Raw genomic sequence first — 15,019 nt, forward strand, 5'->3', positions numbered from 1 at the left:
GGACACAAACATATGTTGTTATAAATGATAATTAGAAGTGTACACCTTTGTGAACATAAAGTACATTTGTTGAGTTTCTCCCACATATCTTCCAGAATTACAGCCTTGGTTTATGGCATCGCTCACCTGGGACACCATCTTTTCCCAATTTAAGTTCGCTTTCATATGGCAGGTTCCTTCTTTCACTTTAGTTATTGCTTCAAATGCCATCTCCTTAGTTATTGAGCTACCCTTTCTGGCTTCTCTAGCATTCACTCTTTTTTTTTTTTTTTGGATCTTTCTTTGTTTCTTTAATACTGCTTCTTACAATTTAGAATTTCTTAAGTGTATTTTTCTGAATACCTGATTTTTGTCTGTCCTTCCCTCATCATCCCCACTAAATATACAAAGTCCATGAAGACAGGGGTTCATTCTGTTTTCATCTTTGAATCCTCAATTACTTGCATACTGCTGCATGGCAGGTATTCAATAGGTATATTTGTAATGAACATTAAATAATCATCAGGAAGTTACAATGGAACATAATAGATTTGGGCTAGACTGGTGAACAACTAAGAAGTAGATTTTAAAATAAATTTGCTCCCTATTTTTAACAGGTTATTTGCATATTTAAAGAATTCATAGATAGCCCAAAATAATAATTACAAGTTATTACATGTAACAAGAGATTACAGTAAGGTGAATGGATACAAGAAAGTATATGAAAATAGCTTCTCTTGATATTGAGCAAAAATTTGAATATACAATGAGAAATGAGGTAACTATCAGAACAAGAGCAACAACAACTAAAGCAGTCATTTTGGATATCTAAATGTGAGGATGGGGCACTCATTTTCCACTTGACCAGTCTTCACCGCTTCCTTTTTACTTCTTCACCATAGAGGCCAAAGAGTTGCTTCTATTTATTCTCATACTTGTGATGTTGTATATGATAGAGTTGAAAAGGCACATTTTGAATCTTTTAAAATCTCTATCTCTATTAAATGTCAGAGGAAAAGCTAGAAAAGGCCAGCAGTTTACAAGAAAATGAAGAGTAGCCATATATTTTTCATTTGTAGGAGTGAACTTGTTCCTGTGTAATTATGTAAGTAAAATATGACTGTGTTGAAAGATATACCAGAAGAAGCCCTCATGAAGCACACCATGATAAAATTTGTAAGCAGTGTCCAAGAAAATATAGACGGTTTAAAAAACAAAGAGGACTTTCATCAGGGATTGTTTTTGAATATGAATCAAGTAAGTGAATCTGCTATGGAATGCCCCTGGGTTTCTTTCTGATAACCATTTCACATTCCCACTTCCCATAGATGAAGTCTCTTCTCTGAGGTCCCCTCATTTAAAAAGCCGTTTCTACATCACTCTGTAACCCATTCCTAGTACTTGGCACTACTTGAATTCATATTATACATGTATAGCTTTTCATTAAGTAAAGAAGACTCAAGGGTCATAATAAAACTCTTGCCCGCCCCTCCTAGTTTTATCTCTGGTGTTTATTTGTAGGTTCTGAGAATTCTGGTAAATTTAGTCACAAAATTCTCTATTTAATCTTTCAAATATTTATTCTATAATCGTCAAACTGTCAAAATTCACATAAAGTTAAAATGAATCAGCCACATGCCCTCCGCATTCAGGCTTTCTTAGAAGAAATTACATCCAGTGAAAAAGGGAGAATGAAGTCAGAGACCTTGTTATTTCTGCACCTATGGCTTTCAGTCCTCCTATTCAGTGCACTGGGCTTTCTCTGGCTCCTCTAGCATTGGAACTGTTAACGGACACCCAGAAGGAGGGGCAGGTTCTTAGGTGATGGATGGCATTTTGGGATGTTATTGCTTAGCTCCGCATTTGCCAAGTGCTTTAAATGGACAGTCTTTCATGGGCCACATTTGTGGCTTCTTGGGAGACTCTTTTCTTCAGAGATGCTCCTCAGTCTCTGGGGATCTCACTCTTGTCCTGTGAGGATGGTGAATTTATCTTCTCAGGTGGTCACTTGCAACGCCTGCCTTAGTCTTTGGGTATCTGCTGGGATACTTTCTGGCTATATTTTCCTCTTATTTTTTTATTGCAAAATAGAACACAGACAGAAATAAGATGATAAGTAATCAACATAAAGCTTAGCAACAGATTATGAAGCAAATATAGATCTTTTTGACCCAGCTGGATAAATGGTGCATCATTTTCTTTCCTAGAGTGTAAGTTGATGATGGGCCTTGACCACCTTGTTCACTACTGTTCCCTGAGCTCTAACTGTACAAAGTTGATACTAATAAGCATTTATTGAATAAAGAGTTGGATGAAAAAATAAGTAATGAAATTATGATATATTTAGAGGATAAACTATTATTTGGCAATTAAAAAACACACAAAGATTGCATAATGCTATTAAGAAACAAGCTTTTCTTAAATGGGACAAAGTAGAATATAAAATTCTAATATATTATCTATGCCTGTGTATACATGCAAACGTATGCCCACACACAGATACATATACAATACAAATATATATGTGTATTTAAATTGACTAGAAGCATATACATATATTCATATGTAATTATCCTGTATGATAGGATTTAGAAGAATTTTTTAAACCATATTTTTATGTTCCACTATGTTTAAATTCTGGTTGTATGATCAGAAAAGATTGTAGGAAAGAAAATAGAAAAGAGAATTAAAAGAAAGGAAAAGGAAAAACAAAAACCTTGAAATATTCTACCAAGTCTGCCATGGGAGAACTGTTGGGGCATCCACCACTGAAGGAGGCCTGGAGGTGAAACCTCAGTCCACTTAGAAAGCCAGTGTGCCTTTGGCAGCCAAGAAGTCTGATCATATAGAACAGTCAGCTCAAGATAAAGTTCAGAACCTTAACGTAGTATTTTTGTCTTCTGCTTTGGGAGGGATGGGGCCTGGCCTGGCTATTGATATCAAATTTTGGATATCTACCATCTGTGAGGTGTTATGCTTGACGTCCAAATCCTTAGTGTAAAATTTTTTAAAGATGAGGATTTTTTTTGAAATAACACTCATATGGCAGACCTACCCTTTTGCAGAAAGCTTCACAAGGGTAGTATGTGCTTGAAACCAGACAGCCTTTCATTTGAATCCTGTCTTTACTACATACTGATTTGTGATCTTAGGAGATAATAAATCTTTTTGAAGCTCACTTATTTTTTTTCAATTATAAAATTGATGAAATTAGCATGTATCCAAGGCTTTATTTATAGATTAAATGAAATAATGCATATAAAATGCCTTGTAAACAGGCCTATTATTATATTATTGTTTTCTTACAAATAGTTTTAAATAGGCTTGAAAAAGAGTAAAGGTCCATATAATTTTTAGCTTGGGTAACTAAAAAAAGGTACAGCCATAAACAGATATACAAACTTCGAGAGGTGGCACTAGTTTGGAAAGAATAATGATGTGACTGAAGTGAAACAACAGAAGTGAGAGAGGAGGGTTAATCTTGAAGGGTGGCAGTGGACTATGAGTGAGGGGGTTGGGGAATCATCTCCATAAAGGAGGTTATAAAACCATTGAGTGTGATAGATGCAGAGAACAATTGCTGATCAAAAACCAGCCTTGGGATGAGAAACATGACCTGTTTAAGGGAACAGGAATAGTTTCTAGAAACGAAAAGGACCAGGGCAGTGGAAATTCAAGGAGGAGAAAAGTGAGCAAGGATCAAATGCTGCAGAGAGGGTAATAAAAAGGAAATTGTGAGCAACCTCAGAAAAATTTCTGAAGTTTGGTGATTTGGGGGTGGGGACTAGAATGTAAGTAAAAATTTAAGTAGAGTGTAGGTAGCAAGCAAAGATAGTGTGATGTATCAAAACCAAAAATTAACATGGAAATTGGGAAGCCTACACTCTAGGCCTGACATTCACATTAACTCTCTGTATAATTTTAGGCAAGCCACACAATATTTCTAAGGATTGATTTTCGTTATTTTAAAACTCCTGTAATGCTCAGATGATTTCTAACTTTCCTTCTATCATTGGAGTTTTATGATTCTCTTTGGAGCCCTTTGGCTAGGAAAGAAAATGGAATGAGGTTAACAATGTGATCATCTGAAAAGTTTTCCTAAAGATACTATTTGGGCACACAAGGAAGCCAACATTGGAAATGCCCAGTGGAAGAAATAAAATTCTAATTTCCCCCTATGAAATCACAGGTGGAGTGAATACCTGCTTTTCAGAGCAGTGATGGATACATTTTCTGTTATCTCAAGAAGGAAGACTACATTGAGTTAAGAGCAACATTCCTTGAGCACCTGTTATATATTAGACCTTATGTATTAAAGGCATGAAGATGAGCACTATTCCAAAGCCTCAAGTAGCTCATGGTCTAATCAGAAAGACATGAAACTTTAACCACAGTAGACATATTAGTGCAACAACAGAAAATGTCTGGTGTAGAATTAGGGAAGGCAGTGGTCACTTTGGAGAAAAGACAGGGTCTGCTTGATTTTGAAGAATTGATAGCTCTTCACAGGCACAATGGCATTCTGGAAAGAGAAGGCAGTATGTGCAATATGCCAAGATGTAATCATGCAACTAAAGGTTATTTTGAAATGTGTTTGTTCACATAGTAAAAGTTTGTTATTGTTATATATGAAGTTTGAGTAGTAAAAGTAAAACTGGAGAGGTAGATGATACAATTCTCATAGCCTTATGGGCCTTGTATACCTTCATAAAGGATTTTATCTTTCTGAGCATACTGTGGAAACATTGAAAGGATCATCAGGAAGAGTGTTTTAAGATGATAAGACAATAGGATAGATACGGTATCAGAAGTGTAATTTTATACAGATTTATATGTAGATATAAAATACACAAATGCATGACAAATCACTCCCATTTACAGTAATACTGAAATGATATTTTATTTGAATATAGCATAAGAAAAACATAAGGCATTATAATTTATGCCAAGCCATATGTCATGCCTACATTTTGAACTATATAATGCTTTATAATGAGATATATTAATAAACTATAACCTTATGAGAAAATACTTAAGAAAATAAAGCCAGGCTGGGTGCCGTGGCTCACACCTGTGGTTCCAGTACTTTGGGAAGCCAAGGCATGCGGATCACCTGAGGTCAGGAGTTCAAGACCAGCCTGGCCAACATGGAGAAACTCCATCTCTACTAAAAATATGTGGGTGGTAGTGGGCGCCTGTGATCCCAACTACTAGGGAGGCTGAGGCAGGAGAATCATGTGAACCCAGGAGGCGGAGGTTGCAGTGAGCCAAGATCATACCATTGCGCTCCAGCCTGGGTGACAGAGTGACACTCCATCTTAAAAAAAAAAAACTTACATAGAAGTTCAGATCATGTACTGCATCAGACATTTGTCTAACATGTCTTTACAAGCATATACTGATTCTAAAGCCTTTAAGCAACTTCTCTTACCACTGTTTACAACCAAAACACTTCTGCTTCTTCGAGTGTCTCGCTAATTCTCAGATGTACCTTATATTGGGACAATAGACTTATATCCTAAGATATTCGATATTCAAGACATTGGCTTTCCTTGTCCTATCAAGAACATTGTCATATTTTTTCAATTATATGAGTTTATTTTATTTTCTGACTATATTTTCCCATTTTTCTGCTCAAACCAGACATCTTCCAACTGTTGCCTAGACTCTCCATCCCATTTGCCCCCACTCATAATGCCTCCTCTATAAGGAGCATCCTTGTACTTGTCTTATGCAAATCCTGCTGTCCCTCAGGACCTTTCTCAGATCCTAAATTTATAATAATCTATCACCTTTCACATGTCCATCAGCACTTAGGACATTTAGTTATTATGATATGCTATATATTTTTAAATTATTTTAAATGACAAAAATTACAAATACGTACATCACAAATGCACATATTTTTGGTGTGCAAAATGTTTTGATATATGTATACACTGTACAAAGATGAAATCAATTAATGTGTCTGTTATCTCACATACTTATCAGTTTTTTATGATGACCACGTTTAAAATCTACTCTCTTGACAATTTTCAAATATACAATGCATCATTTTTAATTACAGTCACCATGTTGTGCAGTAAATCTCTTGAACTTATTCCTCTTGTCTAACTGAAATTTTGGATCCTTTAACCAACATCTTCCCAAACTCCCTTTCTCTCCTTCTGCTGACCACCATTCTACTCTCTGCTTCTATCAGTCTGACTTTTTTAGCTTTTACATGTAAGTGAGATTGTGCAATATTTGTGTTTCTGTACCTTGCTTATTCTACTTAAAATAATGCCCTTCACATTCATCCATGTTGTCACAAATGACAGGATTTTCCTTATTAAGTCTGAGTAGTATTCAGTCTACACACACACACACACACACACACACACACACCATTTTTTAATCCATTCCTCTGTTAATGGACACTTAGGTTGATTCCACGTATTGACTATTGTTAATAGTGGTGCAATAAACATGAGGGTGCAGATCTCTCTTTGACATACTGATTTCATTTCCTTTGAATATATACCCAGAAGTGGAATTGCTGGATCATGTTTTTTAAAAATAGGATTTTATCACGACTCTTACAATATTAAGTACCTAATGAATTCTCAATACGTATTTGTTCAACTGAGCCTCAAAAAATACCTTAAGCCAGTTCACTGAAACTTTATCTAAAAATCTGAGGTTCTGGAACATGAAGAAAATTGCAAGAAACGAGCATGGAAGAATGAAGAGAAAACTTCAGATAATTGTAGTAGTACTTCGGTTATGTCAATGATTTGGAAGTGAGATAGTTGAAGCGAAATAGTCATCCCAGTAGAAGTGGGAAAAAGAATGGAGAGTATTTTATTGCTTTCTGTTCCTTCTAACTTTTTAGTTAGATCTTATATGCTGTAGGATCTGTTTATCTATTTCATAGCCCATAATTAACTTGAATTTGAATAAATGAACCATTTATAATTAATGAGGTAAAGTAACAATATATGAACATCCCTGTACATTGTCCAAATCAAATTTTATGTTTTGACTAGAAGTTGGTTTTAGTGTCAGCACATCTACATGGAGATAAAAGTGAATGGTTATTTTAAAAAGCACAGAGCCACATAAATAGAGAAAAAGAAATTTCAACCAGTAAGAAAAGAAATTACTGGTAGCTTATTTTCACAAAAGCAATGCTAAATTGCAAAATACGGAAATTCTTACGAAATTGAGAAATCAAATAACATTAAATGACAAAAGAACAGATGTCATCATATAAGAAAATGCCTATGAAGATAGAAATAAATTAGAAAACAACTGTTAAACTTAATTTTACTTCCAGATATTTACATGAAATGACTCGAGTTAAAATTATTTTGAAAAATTTAAAAAGGAAAATATGAAAAACACTTATATACTATGCATTTATTTTAGATAATGCATTGTGCCGTATTCATTCATATAATCTTAGTTCTTGCTAAAATTCAGAGGACAATATTTGCAGTAAAGCAAAGGCTGCCTAATTGTGGATTGCCTAGCACAAGGGCACTTGTGCAGAAAGGTTAATATGGGTTCATGTTCTTTCATAGCTTGTAAAATCACATTACAGATAAAACAATTTATTTTGTTAATGGAAGAAGTCAGCCCTTTGCGGGGACACAGAAAACCTCAACATTTTCTATAATTCTGCTTTAATATGAGCCAGTATCTTGAATGACACATATTCATGCTAGGGCACTTTGTGTGCCATAGGATAGTATTCTAGGCCCAGATAGAAAGTTCATGGTGTGACTCTTGGTGCTAAATACGCCCCAGAGTGAACTGAGTTGGAACTCAGTGGTCAGACTATAAACATGTATTGAATGAATGAGTCACCACTTATAATTATTCCAACTTGTTTTTTCCTTTTTAAAAGTAGCTTTCTTGTTTTTAAAATTAGCTTTCTTGTTTTTTTTTATTATTATACTTTAAGTTTTAGGGTACATGTGCACAATGTGCAGGTTAGTTACATATGTATACATGTGCCACGTTGGTGTGCTGCACCCAGTAACTCGTCATTTAACAAAAAGTGTCTGTAGATAAAATTCTAATACAACAGAAAATGTTATGTAATGAAGAAGCTTCCAAATCCTAACAAAATAACAATATAATTTATTTCAGACTAATTTACATGCCAACAGGGATACAAAAATTAATAAAGTTAGATCCTTTGGACTTTGTGAGTTTTTCAGCCTATACTCAAATGTTTGGGTGCTTATATTTATTATGATTGTCCTTATTATTAAAATTAAAGTAACAGCAAACATTTATTGACTAGTTACCCATTATCAGAGCATTACCCATGATAAGAGCATTGCTTTCTGTTCCTTCTAACTTGTTAGCTAGAAGGATATGTGTATTTTTAAAATATATATATATATTTTTAAAAAGTTATCCTCCAAATAACCCTGTGAAGTTGGGGTTTGGATAAAGGTGCTGTAACTTTCTCGTAGTTACACAGCTAGCAGTAAGTTACGAACCCAGTTCAGAATCTTTTCTTGGAGTCATTAAATTTTATGTGATAGTGTGCAATTAAATTTTATAAGGTTTATTGTTATAAATCTAACCATGTTTATAACCTGGTTGAAAGGATGTATAGAATCACAAATTTATGATTTTTCAGAAACTGAGCATGTTTGCCTGAGCTGTGCTGAGCATCATAATTATTATTTTAATCATCAGCCTCACTGTCAATTTTATTAGCAATCTTGAAAACTTAATGACTCTCAGAATTACACTAATCCATAAGACAAGAATAACATATTTCTTTATTTTTAGCCTAGATCAATAATATGTAACACAACACCACCTATTCTCAATTTATGTGTAGATGTACTACGTCTTTAATGGCTATTTAATAATTTTATCTTTAATATTTTCTTCTTTCTCATTAAATTAAGCTCAAGGGAAAAACTGCTGGATTTGATGTAATTACCTTAAAATTCAAGCTAATTTCAGATTGAGAGAAGTAAAATATGTATGGAAAATGAAAGAACTTACTTGAAGTTATTTGAAGGCATATTAAAATTATACAAATATTTGGCCCACATATATGCCTAGTATTTTTAAAGGTTCATTAGAGTAAGTCTTTCTTCCTTATCCCTACCCCCGAATATATTTGTGTGCCTGTGTACGTGTGTGTGTGTGTGTGTGTGTGCGAGAGCCAGAGTGAGAGCTAGAGCGAGAGAGAGAGAGAGAGAGAGAGAGAGAGAGATTGAGACATAGGGAAAGCAATAGAGGGAGAGAGAGAGAAAGGGAGAGAGAGAGGAGGGGGACAGATCGAGGTGATGAAATTGCTTATTCTCGTTCTTGATAATTTTTTAGTGATAAAACTCATTCAATAAAATGAGATTGATTAGGATTTTAAGATTTACCCTCGATTTACTTTGTTTGGTACAGAATGAAATGAGGTACAATATTGGCAATGGAAGATGCAATACTCTCTAATAATTCAAACAAATTTAAAAAAAAATCTGCTATGCTTCCAAAGAAAACATGCATTTCCTTCAGGGTATATGTATTTGTTTAATTTTCACTTTAGAAAATAATTATATTATTATTGTGCCACTTATATGTGGATCAAATTGAAATGAAATATACATAAAATTCACATTGATAATTCAAAACAGAATTAAGAGCTTTGATATTAGATTGGGTATTAGTAATACAGGTTTTAGCATATGATTTATTCAAAACTATGCTAAAGAGATAATATAGTTGAATGTGTGCTATCTATATATATTAATTATACAGAGTTAAATACTAAAAATAGAAAAGATCAAGTCATAGCATATTCTTTCATGTGGAATACTTTCCTAGTTAGAATGTAAATTTATATTCTAGAAAAGGAAAGGAAGAAATGACTAGGCTTAGCCTCAAGATATTACAAGTATACCTACTTGTTATAGTACTTTTTATTGATCATAACTGTATTATACAATTTTAACCCTCTGTCTCACAATTGGATGACTTTTAAAACATGTCACTATGTGAAATGAAACTTGTTTATGTAAGTAATGCTTCATTTTTCTCTAACTTATTCTTCAAGGGCTTTTAAAATATATAGTAGAAGGCTTTAGGACTATTTTGTATATTAATTTGATGCTTCTTGCATTTGTCTCTTGCATTTGTCTTAATATGTTATATGAATTACTTTATTAAATAACGACTGTCAAAAAGTTGGACTGTGTCATGTATGCAATTAAAAACTATATTGCTCTTTCTGTACATGCTGTACATTTAAGTGACCCCATGGGTCTCCCAAAGTGAGCCTTTAACATTCCAAAATTTTTACTGTGCATCTGTTGCTGGCGTCTAGCCTCCCACCCACACGGACTAAGACTAACTAAATGAAGTTTATGTTAGTGCAATAAAGTACATAAAGATGAAGTAATAAAATGGGAAGATAGTTACCTTACTAGTGGGGTTGCTAAGTTAGTTTCACTAGAAGACTGTATGCATGTTTGTTAACAAAAACAATGTATGAATGGAAGAATCTAAAAGTATTTTTTCAAATGATATTTCTTACATATCTTTTTGTGTTATATATTCCAGATGGGATTTATACAGCTCAATGAGGACTTCATATTTATTGAGCCACTCAATGATACAATGGCCATAACAGGTCACCCACACCGTGTATATAGGCAGAAAAGGTCCATGGAGGAAAAGGTCACAGAGAAGTCAGCTCTTCACAGTCATTACTGTGGTATCATTTCAGGTAAATGCCTTCTCCTGAAAGAGTTTAAGTAAATATTCAATGTGAGATGACTACTTTAAAAAAATCTCTCATCCATTTACTAGCTTTACTTATTTATTTTTAATGTAGAATCTTTTAATTAGTAACAATTAAATGTATCAATTATAGGATTATCTTTTAGTTTTTTTTGAAGCACTACATTTTAATATCAAAAAATAGAAACGCAAAAGGACTTTAGAGATGAACATATAATATATCCTATACTTTTCTTGAATTGTGAAGTGTTCCTCATGGGATACTGTTCACTTTACTGGAATAGAAATGACACAGATAATTCCAGATACCCTGAAACTGAATACTGTGAGCTCATAGCCTTATTTTAGTCCACCTCTGTGAAAGCATCATAGATATCTCTTTACTTGGACTAGAAGCATCCTCATCTTCTCTTTCTTTCTTTTTCTTTATTTTCTTTTTCCCATCTAAAATCATTTTGGAGGTTAAAATTAGCTGCAGAATAGGAAGAAGAGTAAAGATTTATACGTTTGAATTTTGTTCTCAGTATTCAAATCCCTTAAGTCTGGAACTTTTCGGAGGCTCATAAACATTCCCAACCATCAAATCCTTGGCTCTTTTTGTCTGCCAGTTCTTTACAGGAACAAAATGAGGGTGACTGTTTCATGTACTTTCTTACTTCCCTTAGGCAGAGATCTGTGGTGTTTGCAAGTATGGTGAGGAAAATGAATGATTTCTGTTACATAAGTAGGATCTGAAAGTCATAGCTAATATTCAGAAAAAAATTAAAAGTTTTCCTAGGAAAAATTTTTAGACATGGGATCCAGACATCTCAGGGTATTTACTGATCTAAGAAATAATTCCAGTTAGAATCTGAGGAAATATGAATTTATTGAAAAATTTTCAGTGTAAGGACTTTAAAATTTGACTTGCAGATTTTAATTGTCAATGTAGCTTGTATCAAGATATCAATTCTAAAATTGATTATGGTATTTGAGGCTAGATTAGATATGTGCATGGTGACAATAAATCACATTTGTAGAGACCAGAGGATGTCTATATCATCAATTGCCTAGGGGGTTCACATTCAGAAAAATATTATAATATATTTCTATTTAGAATATATTTTTATCTCAAATTAATCTGTTACTTCTATTTTCTTTTGTAAAAAGACATGATGTCAGTCTGTACAAGAATCATCATCAAAAGCAGTTGAGTCTGTCTCCATGTCACAGTATTCCGTGTCCACAATCAAGCCAGTTTAAATAAGACATATCCCTCTTCTCTATTACAAACACTGTAGATATAAGGGAGAAAAAGTCAGCTGAACAAAAAGTGTAGCATTATGAACAAGCAAAAGAAAAGCTTCTGTATTGGGAAATGATAAAAATGACAGCTATAGTTTGGATTTAGTCCACTTAAGGAGATTGCTTTGTACAAGTTATACTGAAAATCTGCACTGTGTAACTTTTGAATAATTGTTAAGTTCCAGCTGTTCTAATTACTCATGTACTCTGATGACACAAAGCAGGCTTTGTATGCCATTATGCATAGAGAAAAGTTTTCTAGAAAATTCCAAATTATATAGGTTAATAAAGCATAAATACATAGTTCATGTTTGGCAAATGTTATGCATAAAGTTTCTGATATATATATATGTATATTGTAGGCATGATTGTTACATGTAAATGTTGATCTACTTGGGCCAAGAACTTGCATGTAAGGAGTGCTAAGCTATCATCAGCTAAATAATTTACTGAGCTTACCTATTTTCAGATGCTTTTTGAGGGCTCAGAATTTTAAAAATCATTTTAAAATTAGCAACCTGTGAAATAAAATATTTATTTACTGGTACTGACATGTCCAATTGTAGCTTTTCTCTTCTTACTTCAGGCTGATACAGTAACAAATTAATAACATGGTCCAAATTTTGATAATGTTGCAGTATTTGACTCTAGAAAATGAGATTATTAAGTTTGCTTGTCTTCAACTTGGTCTTTGTACTCTTAATGTTTTCAAGGTTTTAGGTAGATTATGTTTGTATGTATTGCTTACATGAATATTTTTTTCCAAACAGGGATTTTCCTGTTTTAAAATGACTTTGTTGTGTTATTGTACTAGAACATAATGTAAAGGAGGGGAAAGCACTTGAGTTTTAGAGTCAGAGGCCTCAGGTTCAAGGCCCAGCTTTAGTCTCACTCCAGCCTAGGTAATCTTGAGCAATTCCCGTAACTTTTGAAACTTAGCTTTTTTGTTTGTAATGTAAGCACAACCAGTCACCTTACAGGAATGTGGAGATAAATGACACAGTTTCTATTCTCAAGAGGTGAACAATATATTATTTTAACAAACTGGTAACTCAGCAATTACACCATAGTGTGATAAGAACTACAATAGACTTAGCATACAAGGTCCCAAGCTCCTGAAAATGGACAATTGAGTCTCAAAGATCAAGTAAAACTTATTAAGACTAGAGGGAGAAAAGGGAAAAGAGTCCAGGTTGAGATAATGGACTTTGGGATCAGACTGCCTGTGTTCACATCCCTATGCTACTTCTCTCTGTGATCTTGGGAAGTTTACTTTCTCTCTCAAAAGTTCCGCTTACCATATACAAAATGGGAATAGTGATACTTGAACCTCAAGACTGTCCTCAGAATTAAGTGACATTATGTTTCAAAAATGAGAAATGTGAAGTTTCTAGTGCATGCTGTTACATGTTAATGGGACAAGAACATTTCAGGCAGAAGGAATAACACATGAAAAAGTATAAAGGCATGAGAAGGCATCAAGGGAGCAGAAACCAAGTTTCTGTACTTGATAAGACACAGTCCTGGAAAAGTGGTCATGGACTAGAAACTGAAGGGACTTGAGTGCCCTGGTAAGGACTTTATCTTCAAGTGACATTATCAGTTTGTATTAACATTTTAGTATAAATGCATGAGTATGTCTAAGACTCAGTAGGAAAAGAGATTTACAGAGCTGAAGACAAAGGTTTAGGCAGGATGTAGAGATCATCTATCTCCATTCTTCGAGCTGACTTAACCAGGCCACTACTGAACTAGTTCTCATACTCCAACCATAAGTATTGTGGAGATTATTGTCAATCTGTGGAGGGCATTAGAGAGAACACACGCTGAGCACTGGTGAATAATTCCATATTTCTTCTCTGACTGGAAGTGTACAGTATCAACTGTGTTGTTTTTATACATGCATTTGGATACAACATGGTCTAAAGATTTAGGAGATGAAGAATGAGCTCTGCATAGTTGTATATAATAAAAACAGCAAAGAGAGCAACTTAATAAAAAGATTACTTCAATATGCATGATTTTCACAGACAATGGATAACTTATATGGCAGAGTCAACTGTGAAGTTGAGATTCTTTAGAAACCTAGAATCTTCCAGGTGGCCTATTTAAATGAAAATAAGGACACAGGAAACTGACAGATTGGGGCCAACACAGCTGTCACCAGCTGGGACACTGAGGGAAATATACTTTTCTAACTGTCTCTTACCTGATCTATCTACCACTCTTGGTATAGATAAAAAGCCTCTCATTTTATAAACTATCCCCCTCATTTTATAAACTATCCTCCTTTTACATTTCTTACATCTCCATCTCTGTCTCTTCTATGGGAATGTCTTATTCCATCTGTTTGCCCCTGAATACAGGCATTTCTCAGGACTTCCTTTTTTTTTTCTACTTCCTATTCCACCTACTTTCCCAGGGTGATATAATCTGAAGCCAATGTGGGTTCAGCTTTACATTGATTAATTCCAAAGTGTCTCCATTTCAATGTTTCTCCTGACTTCCATATATATATATATGTAATAGTAACTTCTATTCAGATGTCCTCAAGCATCTCAGATTTAATAAATCTAAAACTGAATCCATCATCTCTCCTCCCAAAGACCTCTTCGGATATCCTCGACTATTTATCTAGTCACTTGAAAATTAAAAATAAACCCCCCAACCAAAACACAAGTAACAACTAAAAAAAAAAAAAGTATTAATCTAACCTTCTGCCTTCTCTTCCTCTAAGTCTGATTGAGTTTACTCATGATGCTATCTACCTCCTAATATTTTGCCTGTCATCTCTTTCTACCACTTTGGTGTTATTATTATAATAAGAACATTTGTTTAGCCAGTCATAGCGGTGTACCTGTAGTCCTAGCTACTTGGGAGCCTGAGTTGGGAGGATCATCTGTGCCCAGGAGTTTGAGGCTGCAGTGAGCCATGATCACACCACTGTACTCCAGCTTGGGTGACAGAGTGAGACCCGATCTCATCTCTAAAAGAAAACACATTTCTA

The 15,019-nt window shown here is 34.2% G+C and overlaps 1 protein-coding gene across 4 annotated transcripts in view; it reads left to right on the forward strand.

Annotated features, from left to right (window-relative positions):
• The window catches only part of ADAMTS19 (ADAM metallopeptidase with thrombospondin type 1 motif 19), a 283,956-nt gene that overhangs the window by 38,732 nt on the left and 230,205 nt on the right, over positions 1 to 15,019 (forward strand). For all 4 annotated transcript variants that reach the window (XM_054488423.1, XM_063665471.1, XM_063665472.1 and 1 more), the window contains one exon: positions 10,549 to 10,714. In XM_054488423.1, coding sequence (XP_054344398.1) covers positions 10,549 to 10,714 — 166 coding nt within the window. The remainder of the gene's footprint in view (positions 1 to 10,548; positions 10,715 to 15,019) is intronic.

The sequence above is a fragment of the Pongo pygmaeus genome, chromosome 4, assembly GCF_028885625.2.
Source record: "Pongo pygmaeus isolate AG05252 chromosome 4, NHGRI_mPonPyg2-v2.0_pri, whole genome shotgun sequence".
In the NCBI taxonomy this organism is placed as follows: Eukaryota; Metazoa; Chordata; class Mammalia; order Primates; family Hominidae; genus Pongo; species Pongo pygmaeus.